The sequence below is a fragment of the Phacochoerus africanus genome, chromosome 10 (genome assembly GCF_016906955.1).
Source record: "Phacochoerus africanus isolate WHEZ1 chromosome 10, ROS_Pafr_v1, whole genome shotgun sequence".
Taxonomy (NCBI): Eukaryota; Metazoa; Chordata; class Mammalia; order Artiodactyla; family Suidae; genus Phacochoerus; species Phacochoerus africanus.
Window position 1 is genome coordinate 67,432,833 of NC_062553.1, and position 12,536 is coordinate 67,445,368.

The window sequence follows — 12,536 nt, forward strand, 5'->3', positions numbered from 1 at the left end:
TGTAGGTGATCTCATCCCCCACCCCTTTCAGATGAAATTGAAGCTAAGAGGGGTTAAGTTGTCCACATTTCACAGTTAAGCTAATAAGTAGCAACACTCTAATTTAAAAGCCTATTTCTCTAACTCCAAGCCCTTAACTATTCCTCCACACACTCTCTCAAATGAGACTTGACTCTGTGCCTAAAGCACTGACTTCAAACAAACAGAACTTTGCTATTGGATATGAAAGTACAGAGCTACCAGGGATACTCGTGGTCAAGGGTGTAATTGGGGAAGGACTGCATAATTGTCAAGAGACACTAGCTAATTAATATGCAACAGGACTATAGTGTTGCTGCTTCCATACTATATCCTGATGAAAATTTATAAATACTGCTTTTCAGTTACAGTAAATCCTACTAGTCATTGAGTTGACCACAACTCCTCATTAAGAGTTAGTATTGGAGTTCCCTGGTAGCTCAGAAGGTTAAGGACCCAGTGTTGTCATTGCTGTGGCTCAGGTCCCTGCTTGTGGCAGGGGTTCAGTCTCTGGCCTGAGAATTTCCACTTGCTACAGGTGTGGGGGAAAAACAAGACTTAGCATTAAATGTTGGTATTTGTTGTTATTTGTGCTGACCTCTCAGGCATTGGGAGATGATGAAGTACCTTAATCATCCAAGGAAGATTAAATATGTTGAATGTATTTTAGTGTTACTGGTTTTATTATATTGCATTTTAGTACTTTAAAACCTGGTCGTCCATATATATATATACACTTTTTATTAATCAAGTATTAAAATTTAATTCCTGAACTCTTAAGGGTTTGTCATTCTTTAGAAAACATGAGTTCAGAAATCCACATTTTCATTATTTTCTCTCCTCCCTATCTCAGAAACCGGCTTGAGTTAGAATTAAAGCAGGAAAGAGAAGGAAGATCACAAAACAGCAGGAGCATCCCAGGAAAGGGTTCCCAGAAGCCAGAAACCAAAACGGTAATATTTGTTATTCCTGGTTCATTGACTTGATTTTGAGAGGCTGCCTTGATGGGTCAGAACATGTGCTTCCCTGCTGTGGCCTTGAGTGTGTGGAAGGCAGGCGGGCGCTGGAGGGAGCGCGAGGAGGCTCGACTCTGCGTCTGCCTTCAGGACGTGCCCTCTGACTTGATTTCATTTGGAAAAGGGAGTTCATACCCATGCTTTCCAGTGACAGTCTTATTCCTTTCAGTTAGGTAATGTTATTTTGGCATCTAATATTTTTAATAATACAGTAGTAATCCCTCCCCAACCCTGAGCTCCCCTTTAACAGAATTGTCTTCCATCTGGATTTGCGTGTGAACACCCTTTTCAAATCATGAACATTTCAGTTTTAACTCAATGTACTTCTCATCACTCAATGTACTTCTCCTAGGAAAACTAGAAAATGAGGGAACTAGGCTTGGGGAAGGGAACGTAACGCAGCATGTTTGAAAGAGCAGGAGTGGAAGCTTGTACAGGACAGTGTCAGGAAAGAGACCTCCAGCACCCGCAGTGACGGAGCTGAAATTGGATTAAGAGCATCTCTGGGACCCAGGAAATAGCCGCTCTCTTTAAAGGATAAAATTAGGAAGGCGTGACATTTTCTGTCAAAGACAAGCACAGGGGAAAACGACCTTCTTTGTAAATATTACACATAACAAAGCAGGACAAATTTATAAGCTTCTCACTTAAAATTTCTAGAGAGTGAGCTGCTAATTTGCTGGAGAGTACAAAAGTGGTAAATGGAAATTTATTCCATAGTACTTATTACCATTAATTTAACGTGTGCAAAGTAGCATTCTCTCTGTAGCATGCTTTCTTTATTAGTTTAGTTTAGCAAGTGTGAGATCTACCAGTAAGGGCTTAACAGAGGTTCACCTAAAATCTGGTCTATCTTATCCTGTTTTTCCAATGTGGCCTTAGATGTCTTGATCCTGAATCACCCTGCAGGACAGGGCTTTCCAGGAGTGGTCTGAGAACATACATTCTACTTTTGGAGGCCATTGGGCAAGCATTTCAGGGAGACCGCACTGTGCCACAGAAAGAATGTGTCCCCCGAAACTGCTGAGGCAGGGCTTAAGAGCACTGGTAGAAATGCAGTTTGATTCTTCAGAGTAGAAAACTCCTCTGGTTATATAGGCTGTAGTTGTCATGACATCGAGGCAACTACTTAACTGTCCAGAGGATTACACAGTCTGCTGGCTATGGCCGTGCTTGGTTTCACTAGTTTTCCAGAGCTCAGATGATGTGTGTGCATGTGTGTGTGTTTAATTTTTTCTCCTAAGAAGTAACTGATGTCTTGACCCCACTTTGTAAATAAATAGGACACATTCAAAATTTCATTGAATCTCAAGAATTAAAGTAAATAATATACTCTGAAAATCATTTGTTGCAAAGTCTATCAGCATAATTTGTTAAGAAACTACTCGGGGAGGAGTTCCCATTGTGGCTCAGCAGAAAGGAACCCAAATAGTATCCATGAGGTTGTGGGTTTGATTCCTGGCCTCTCTCAGTAGGATAAGGTTCTGGCGTTGCCATGAGCTGTGGTGTAGGTCACAGACACGGCTCGGATCCCGTGTTGCTGTGGCTCTGGTATAGGCCGGTAGCTGCAGCTCTGATTTAACCCCTAACCTGGGAACTTCTATATGCCACAGGGTGTGGCTCTAAAAAGACAAAAAAAAAAAAAAAAAGAAGACGACGAAAGAAAGAAACTGCTTGGAGAGTTCCTGCTGTGGCACAATAGGATTGGCATCTTGGGAGCAGTGGGATGCAGGTTCAGTCCCAGCTGGGCACAGTAGGTTAAGGATCTGGTGTTGCCACAGCTGGGGCTTAGGTGGGATCTGATCCCTGGTCTGGGAACTCCATATGTCATAGGGTGGCTAAAAAAGAAAAAAACAAACAAAAAACTACTTGGAACAAAGAATGAGGGAAAATATCTTCAAAGTTAAATTCCTTTCCTAATTAAAAAAAAAAAAAAAAAAGCTGCTTAGTTTTATACTGAAGCTAAGACAATACAGAAGAACATGTCTGCAGCAGCAGCAGCAGTTGTTAATCAGTCTGAGTAATTAATGGGCTGTTTTCTTTTGGCAGGATGGGAGGCGCAGAGCTCAAGAGGAAAATGTGCAACCAGTAAAGCCCCTGGAAGAAAGCCACAGGTGATTATTAATAAAATAGTAACTAAGATACAAAGCTGTTTTGGGGTGGTGGGAAGGAGAGCCCTTTTGATATACAAGTCAGACACTGACTTATAATATTACTATTCCAGAAAGATATTTTGAAGAGGGAGTGAATAAAGAATAGATCAGATAACACATTATTAAACCAGACCCATTTAGGCCATTTCAGAAGAAAGAAAGGTGATCAAGCTTTCCTCTGATTCTTCCCTAGTTAATCCCCAAACTCAAATGATCACTTAAAAGATTATTTCTAGGAGTTCCCATCATGGCTCAGTGGTAACGAACACAACCAGCATCCATGAGGACGAAGGTTCGATCCCTGGCCTCGCTCATTGGGTTAAGGATCCGGCGTTGCCGTGAGCTGTGGTGTAGGTCGAAGACGTGGGTCAGATCCCGCATTGCTGTGGCTGCGGTGTATGTAAGATGCCAGGAGCCCCCACAAATAGGAAAATCCATGGATGCTCAATTCCTTTATATAAAATGGCCTGGTATAACGAATATGATGGGCTCTCTGTATCTGTGGGTTGTGCATCTGAGGATTCAACCTGGATGTGGAACGCTAGGACAGAGCATGAGTGTACCACCTTCTATCTGTGTTGTGCTCTGCACCTTAAAAAGTGTGTCACATTCATCATCTCCTTAAAATGTACGTCTCCTTACAAAAGTTTAATCATCTAAACTTTTTTCCTACTTTAGAGATGAGAAAACTGAGGTACACAGAAAGGCCCAAGTTGCCTCTCCTTATCATGCCCTCTCTTTTTAAGTCCTTTGTCTCTGCATCCATAGCAGCTGCTTCCAGGGCCTGTCCTGGCCAGAACTGCAATCTTAAAACATACCCAGGTGTCCTGGGATTGTGGTCCAAGGAGCAGCTGAAAACCTGGTCACGCTGGTGGTCACGCTGTCACTCAGCGGCAGAGACTTGGAGCCACTGTAGAGCTGTGGTGCATGCTCCCCAGAACTGAGAGTTGGCTTTGCTTCTCCTCTTGTATAAGTTCTATTCCAAGGTGGAAAAATCAAGGTTAGCTCAGCTGGCTATCATGAAGAAACATTTCAACCTGGATGGGTACTCATGTGACAGTCTCATTCATTTCCTTTTCTCTGATTAATTTGCTACAGTTCACATTTAAGAATACTTGGGAGGAGGAACTAATACATGACAGAAGATAATGGGTGGGTTTCCATAATATTGGATAGGAAAAAAGGCTTTAAAGGTATGGTCTTGGTCACTGGAGTTTTGCAGGTTGGGAAACATACACACTATTTTCTTGGTAGTAAAAAGGAAACATAAAATATGAGTCCAGGGAGTCGCTGTTGTAGCTCAGTGGTAATGAACCCGAATAGTATCCATGCGGTTGCAGGTTCAATCCCTGGCCTCATTCAGTGGGTCGGGGATCTGGCCTTGCTGTGAGTGGTGGTGTAGGCCACAGACTCGGCTTGGATCTGGTGTGGCTCTGGCTGTGGGTATAGACCAGCAGCCGAAGCTCTAATTCAACCCCTATCCTGGGAACCCCCACATGCTGCAGGTGTGGCCCTAAAAGACAGAAAACATATATATATAATCTCACTCCAGTCTACTCCCGTCTATTTTTAAACAGGAACTAGAATGTAGGTCAAGGATTACATTCCGGTAATAGCTTTAACACAAAACTTCCTCTCCTTGGGAAGGTCAACATTAGTAACTGCATTGGTCCCAAGAGCATAAAAGAGCCATGATACTGGTTTTTCTGTGCTTTTGAAGTGATAAAAAAGGAAAGATGAGTTACTCTTAGTTACTGCTTTTACTTTGCATTGTAGGCTGCAGTCTCACCCTGTGGATGAGCAGGTACGTAGTCTCCTGTGCTGAGACATCCCGTATAAATGACACAGTTGGCTGGACCATGCCTGGCTGTAGACAAGGCAGCTGGGAGGTAGATGAATGCATCCAGGCCTCTGTGTCCATCCTTAATAGTGTCCTAAAGGGACGTGCATTTTGCCTGAAAACTGTCACAAGAAGTAGCACAGCCTTAAGCAGTTCACTAAGCAAACAGCAGCTGTCACTTCCCATCTGAGAGTCTCTCTGACAAGCCATGAGACCTAAGGGAGCTCCCCGCACCTCCCTTTCTCCTGGCTTTCCCTTATAGAAAATGGACAGAAGACATATTTCTTAATCACTTAGAAAAGCAAAGGAAGGAAGCACTGGAAAGATACCTTAAATATTCAGCGATATATGACGACCCCGTGAGAAAGATGATAAGCGCTGCTGTGTCTATGATAAATGCTAGTCACCCCTGTCATTTTCTATTAACATGTAAAATGAAGCCTTCCGCTTTCCACTCGTGTTGATAGGTTTTTTTTTTTTAACTTTTTACACCTAATATACTTGCATATTCTTTTTATAAATAAAATCACATGGGGGTTCCCACTGTGGCTCAGCAGGTATGAACCCGACTAGTAACCATGAGGATACGGGTCCGATCCCTGGCCTCACTCTGTGGGTTAAGGATCTGGTGTTGCTGTGGCTGTTGCTTAGGCTGATGGCTGCAGCTCTGATTCAACCTCTAGCCTGGAAACTCCCATTTGCTGCAGGTGCAGCCCTAAAAAGACAAAAAGTAAAATAAAATGAAATCACATTTATTATAAAAATTAAAAGAGCTCCAAGGGTAATGATAGGATCATCAGAGTTGTATTAAGGTGGTGAGACTGTATGTAATTTGTTTCTCTAGTTTCCAGATAGTCTGTAGTGTGATTATATTAACTTTATAACTAAAAAATGCATATTCTAAAAATACTGATATTTCTGGGGCTAAGGGAAACTGACTGGCTCACTATGTGCTTTAGGATCAGCCGCTGCTCTCTGAAAAGTCCCAGATGTGTCAGCTGTGCCGGGAAGATTGCAGCCTAACAAAGGTAACGGTGGTGAGGAACGAGCAGGTTCCCCACAGGGACGCCCATGACACCACTGCCCTTCCAGTAAGAGGGACTCTGTACAGAGTGCAGAGAAACGCAAAAGGAGCAAGCTTTTTTTCCAGGCCTCTTAAGCCATGTCAGTAAATTCCCATTAAAATAAATATAAGCTGTGGTGTAGGTTGCAGATGCAGCTCGGATCCTGCGTTGCTGTGGCTCTGGTGTAGGCCGGGGGCTGCAGCTCCGATTCGACCCCTAGCTTGGGAACCTCCATATGCCACAGGAGCGGCCCAAAGAAATAGCAAAAAGACAAAAAAATAAAATAAAATAAAATAAATATAAGATATATAGTTTAAAACAAACAAGAATCTGTAAATAACTGTTAAGTGCCCACTCTGTGGAATGTACTGGAGAAAGATAATGCACAAAGTGCAGACCCGTCCTGCTCTTGTCAAGCTTGCATCCTTTGCATCATTTTATAAAGAACCCAGGTGTTAAGACATCTCCTGGTTACCCAAAGCCCAGGTGCAACCTGACTGTGGCTCCATGGTCTACACTCCTTCCAGCACTCCATCCTGCTTAGAACAGAGAAGATGAGTTGGGGGCGGGGTTCTTTGAATTATCTGGGGACACAGCCTGAGAGCTCTCTACTAGACCACTTGTTTTCCCCTCGGATCCTCAAGCGTCTCTGCTTTGCACTCCCTCCCAGCGTGTTACCCAAGTCAGCAGAGCGGAGGGAAACCCTGAGGAAGAGTACTTCTCTTTGACGGCCGCATTGCTCACAGTGGGATCCCCCAGCATTGAATGTGGCTGTCCACTTCTTAGCAGGTGCTCAAATAAGTGTTAGGAACAAGTGCTTAGAAGACAAGGAAATATGCCCAAATTCTGGGTTACAACCCGTGTGCCGTCATTTGCAATCATGCTAAATTTTAACAAGCAAAATTGTCGAATGATCCAGTCTTGAATTAGCAGAATCAGATAGAGGTGACCTTGCCGTTATAGCCTTGGAAGTTGTAATTAGAGAAATACGTTCCAAAACAAAAGCTGCTAATCCAAGTCTGGCTTTTCTGAGCCCTGCAGAGTAACTGCAGTATGTCAGAGGAAAATTCCTCCCAGGCTTTCAAATAAAAGTGACCCTTTACCTCCACTGCACCCTCAGGAGGATGAGTTGTTTGGGGAGAAGTAGCATTATTTATGGGGAAGCTATTCTTCACAGCCTTTCTCTAGGGAGCTTTGGAGCTGTGTGTGCACCACCCTGTCACAGCTTTACTAGTGACACTGCCAGAGTGACCCACATGCTCTCCTAGTTTGGCCACTACACTCAAAATGCTTAATAAGAGACTGATTTCCCAATAAAAAGGATGCAGGAAGCTGTGCACCTGCTGCACTGAAATCCCAAAGGATGTGCTTGTAGAGCATCACAAGAAAGCAGTGAGCACATCAGTGTATTAGAAATTATGCATTCAGCTCACTGCTCAGCAAATTTTTTTTTTTTTTTTGGTCTTTTTGCCTTTTCTAGGGCTGCTCCCGTGGCACATGGAGGTTTCTGGGCTAGGGGTCAGATGGGAGCTGTAGCCACCAGCCTACGCCAGAGCCACATCAACGCGGGATCTGAGCCGTGTCTGCGACCTACACCACAGCGCATGGCAACGCCAGAGCCTTAACCCACTGAGCAAGGCCAGGGATCGAACCCACACCTAGTCGGATTTGTTAACCACTGAGTCATGATGGGAACTCCTTTTTTTTTTGCAAATTTTTTAATCTTGGGCTAGCTACCCAATCCATGGCTAGGTCACTGCCCATCTTATTTGGACTGTGCTTAGATAATAGCAAATTAATATTAGAAATAGCCCCCGTAAAAGTGAATATAGTAAATGAAAGTATCTAAAGATAAATAATTTCTGTGGAAATGCTTCTCATTTAAGATCTAAGAACTAGGTTGTACCCTTCCTTACAGACAGATCGGTCAGATACTGTGTAGCACACAGCAGTCAGTCATTACTTGATTAGACACTGAGCATCTGTCATACTCAGCCTCTTGTATCCCATACATCCTTAAGCCCTGCTCTTCTGTTCCCCACCTGAGCTCCCCTTCTCCTTGTAGCATGTGTGTAAGAACTGCAGAGGTACCTTCTGTGATGCCTGCTCAACAAACCAGCTGCCTCTTCCCTCAAGTATCAAGCCTGAGCGAGTCTGCAATCCCTGTCATGAGCATCTGATGAAACAGTATTCCACCAGCCCATCGTAAGACTGGAGGCCAAGATTTGGACCAAAATGTCTCTACCCGTGTTAGCTGTCTCAGATCCCCTAGAGCCAAGACTTTAGAGTCAACTCAAGAGTTGATAGGAATGATTTAAATAAACCAGGTCCAGGGAGAAAAGGCAGTGGCTGGTGATGCTGCAAATTTTGCTCGCTTTCTCTAACGACTTTATGAATAAAAGTTACTCAGTTGAGCCTCTCTCTGCTAAATCTAAACGACCCCACTTTGAAGCTTTTATTTCGTAGTATGTCTTTGGAAGGGCTGTTCATTTTTATGAATAGTCCTAAGACTGGGGTGGATGTTACAGGAGAGAAGGTCCTTAGTAGATAAGAATAAAAAGGAAAGTGACCATCCTTCTATTACATTTGCAGATTAAGGGGGGATGATAATTGGTAACTGAGATTGAAATGACAGATGTTACATATTTTCCCAGGTGCTGCTTGACATAAACATTGTTTCCTCTTTACCCCCACTAACTACCTCTTCTTTAAATATCTACCAAACTGTGAACCCAAACTCAGGGAAAAGAAATTACAGAGTAATATAAATTCTGAATGTACTTAATATTATAATATATTATAATTTCAGAACCAGAACTTTCTAGTTCTGGCCTACAAGTGTTTTCATTATCAGAATAAGGAGGAGGAACATTTGCGGTTTCTCCACTTGATGACTTCAAAAGTCACCTGCCCTTTTCAGAACCTTCTACAGAACAAGCCAACTCTCTTCACTTGTCCTCCCCTCCTCTGAATCATCATGGAAATTATAAGGGGTTTTAACAAAAGGTTTGGCTTCTGCACACAGGGAGTATTGAAGCAAAACTATGTCAGCTGTAAAGGAAAAAGAAATGTAATTTGTCCACAGCTGAGAATAATTCACTCGGAATATTTATCAAATTCTTTTGTGACTAAGAGCTCCCTTAATCCAAGCTAAGAATCAGAACTGATAGGCAGGTGTCTTGGAAAGTAAGATACTCAAGCATCTCTTAGTAACAAACCCTGAGCGGGGGTGGGAGGTAGGAGAGTTCATTCGGCTGGGGAAAGAAGAAAATGGTACCTGCTCTTCTGATTATGTTACATGTGTCTAGATTGTTTGATTCCAGTTAAGACCTAAGAAGATAGAATTCTGTAACTGGTTTAGAATTATGAGTGGAGACATCCTGGAACTCTGTGGTTTTTGATAAATTCTCTAAAAGGGTTACAGTCCAGAAAAGACTTGTTATTTCTGAAGTCTGACATTACTTGGTGAGCTGAGTTTAAAGAGTTGTTACTTGGTGAAACTGAGTTTTAAGAGTCTACAGAAAAATAAAATCCTAATAATTCTCACCTCTTTTGTTGATTGTCTTTTTTTCCCTTTAAGTATTTATTTTGTGATTTTTCATTCTCATCACTGACCAAATGTAATATGCCAGCACTATTCTAGGTACTAGAGATAATGTGGGGAATTATCCTAAATTAGCAAGTTATTTTATAATTCATTTTGAATTAAATTGAAGAGAGGCTGCTCTGCACATGGAATGTAAGGAGGAGTAACTACTTAGCCACTTGAGATTTGATTTTGAGGTGCACACAAGCTATTTGCCATTTTTTCTTTTAAAACCAGAATTCCAAAGATCTGTTATTAGTGCAGCTGTCCACAAAAGCAAGGAGACCAAGTCGTGAATACCTTGACTTAATGTTAAGCCTTTCATCCTTAAAAATCGTGCTTTCTACCATTTAAAATTGCGTCACCAAGAATAACATACTTAGGAATAAATGTAACCACAGAAGCAAAAGACTTGTACACTGAAAATGATGAAACACTGCCAAAAGAAACTAAAGATACCAATACATGGAAAGACACTTCATGAATTGTTAGACTTATTATTACCTTTAAAAGGTCACTACAGAGTTCCCATTGTGTCTCAACGGAAACGAATCAGACTAGGAACCATGAGGTTGCGGGTTCAATCCCTGGCCTTGTTCAGTGGGTTAAGGATCCGGCATTGCCGTGAGCTGTGGTGTAGGTCTCAGACGCAGCTCGGATCCCATTCTGCTGTGGCCCTGGCATAGGCCGATGGCTACAGCTCCAATTAGACCCCTAGCCTGAGAACCTCCATATGCCAAGGGTGCGGTCCTATAAAGACAAAAGACAAAAAAAAAAAAAAAAGTCACTACTACCAAAAACCATCTACGGAATCAATGTAATCTCTCAAAAATCCCAATATATTGTGCCTAAGTAGAAGTATTCATGTGGAACTTAAAAGGGATGCCTAAATAGCTGAAACAATATTGAAAAAGAACAAAGTTGAATGTCTATTCTGATTTCAAAACCTATTACAAAGCTACAGTGATCAGAGTTACCACTGTGGCACAACGTAATCTGCAGTGTCTCTGAAGCACCAGGATACAGGTTCGATCCCAGGCCCAGCACAGTGGGTTAAAGGATCTGGCATTGCTGCAGCTATGGCACAGGTTGAAACTGTAGCTCAGATCTGATCCCTGGCCAGGGAACTCCATAAACCTCAGGGTGGCCAAAAAAGAAAAAAGGTAAAGAAAAAGAAACAGGTGAAGGTAATGAAAAAACAAGCCAAAAAAAAAGGCAACAGTGACCTAAATAGTATGGTACTAGCATAAATACACATTGACCAATTGACTAGAATTAGGAACATAAAAATAAACTCACATATATGGCCAAAGGATTTTTTCTTTCTTTCATTTTTTTCTTTTTCTTTTCTTTTCTCTTCTCTTCTCTTCTCTTTTCTTTTCTTTTCTTCTTTCATCTTTTGTCCTTTTAGGCCCGCACCCTCATGGTTTCTAGTTGGATTCGTTAACCACTGAGCCACGACAGGAACTCCGATAAAAGGAACTTTAGAGTACCCTAGGAAACACTATTTTGGCCAGGTGATCAAAACCCACATGGTCAGTGGTGAGGCATGTTAACATAAATCCTTGATAAGATGAACAGAGTGAGAATGACACCTGTGTTCTTCCTCCCCCCCAAAACAGTAAGCCCAGTCTAACCATGACAGAAACCTCGGAAAACTCCAACGAGGGACGCCAATAAAATACCTGACCAGTGCTCCTTAAAACTGTCAGGGTCATCAAAAATCAAAAAAACTGAGGTTAAGCAGACACAATGACCAAACGTAACTTGGCATACTGGAATGAAAGAAAAAGGGAAAAGGCTAAAAATCTGAAAGAAGTATGGAATTTAGTTAATGGGTTACTTACATTAGTTGTGACAAATAAGATGTAAGATGTAAACAACAGGGAAATCAGGCAGGAATTCTACTATTTCTACAACATTTCTTTGTATTTCAAACTCTTCCAAAATAGTTTATTTCAATCCTTTTTTCCCTTTGGCTGTGCCTGTGTCATATGGAAGTTCCCAGGCTAGGGACTGTACCCGCCCTAGCAGTAACCCAAGCCACAGCAATGAAAATGCTGGGTTCTTAACCTGCTGAGCCACAGAGGAACTCCCAAATTTATTTAAATTTGAAAAATTGTGTTTTCACACTCAAAGCAACTATAGATCTAACCTAACAGAATTTGACTCAACTCCCTAAGGGTTGTTGATTTCCAAATAGAATCTGAGGATTTTTTCTCAGCTTAGGGATTTTAAATCAGATTTATAGCTCATCACAAGGTCCTTGGTACATTCATTATTTAGTCAATTTATTTATACCAAATGTATGATGTACATAAAATTCCCCCAAAGGGAATTCTACCATTCTATGAAAGGACTCCAGGTATATAGCCTTGCGATTTTGAAATAACTTTCAGGGCCACTGTTTATATTACAGCCTCATTTCAGCTTTGTCCAACAGATCACTAGGCCTTTTAAAAAAAAATGTATTTCAGAAGTAAGTGGTATGTTTTGATTTATAGTAAAGCATCTTTCTAATAATTTAACCTAATCATCCCCAAAATGTCCTCCCAAGTGAAATCTTAAGGATTCTTAGATGTTTGTTGGCTCGGAGATGGTTAATTATTAAGGTCCTCTGTTTTACTCTCAACATTCCTGAGGACAGCTGATTTTGTGGTAGACACCTTAATTACTTATGTATAAAAAGTTTTGTAAGCGTGTTACTCTACCAAATCAAATATCTGACAAGCACAATCTCTACACCTAGAATAAAAGACAAGCTTTATTCAGGGAGTTCCCTTTGCAGCACAGTGGAAAAGAATCCAACTAGTATCCATGAGGATACAGGTTCAAGCCCTGCCTTCACTCAGTGGGTCA

At 41.7% G+C, this 12,536-nt stretch overlaps 1 protein-coding gene across 6 annotated transcripts in view; it reads left to right on the plus strand.

Moving 5' to 3' along the window:
* Positions 1 to 9,637, plus strand: part of RUFY3 (RUN and FYVE domain containing 3) — an 86,575-nt gene extending 76,938 nt beyond the window's left edge. For 4 of the 6 annotated variants that reach the window (XM_047751728.1, XM_047751722.1, XM_047751723.1 and 1 more), the window contains 5 exons: positions 872 to 971; positions 3,084 to 3,148; positions 4,964 to 4,991; positions 5,987 to 6,055; positions 8,157 to 9,637. In XM_047751728.1, coding sequence (XP_047607684.1) covers positions 872 to 971; positions 3,084 to 3,148; positions 4,964 to 4,991; positions 5,987 to 6,055; positions 8,157 to 8,300 — 406 coding nt within the window. In that variant the 3' untranslated portion in view covers positions 8,301 to 9,637. Of the gene's footprint in view, positions 1 to 871; positions 972 to 3,083; positions 3,151 to 4,963; positions 4,992 to 5,986; positions 6,056 to 8,138 lie in introns of those variants that run through there. The other 2 variants (XM_047751724.1, XR_007130591.1) reach the window with 2 other exon arrangements.
* Positions 9,638 to 12,536: the final 2,899 nt, after the last annotated feature.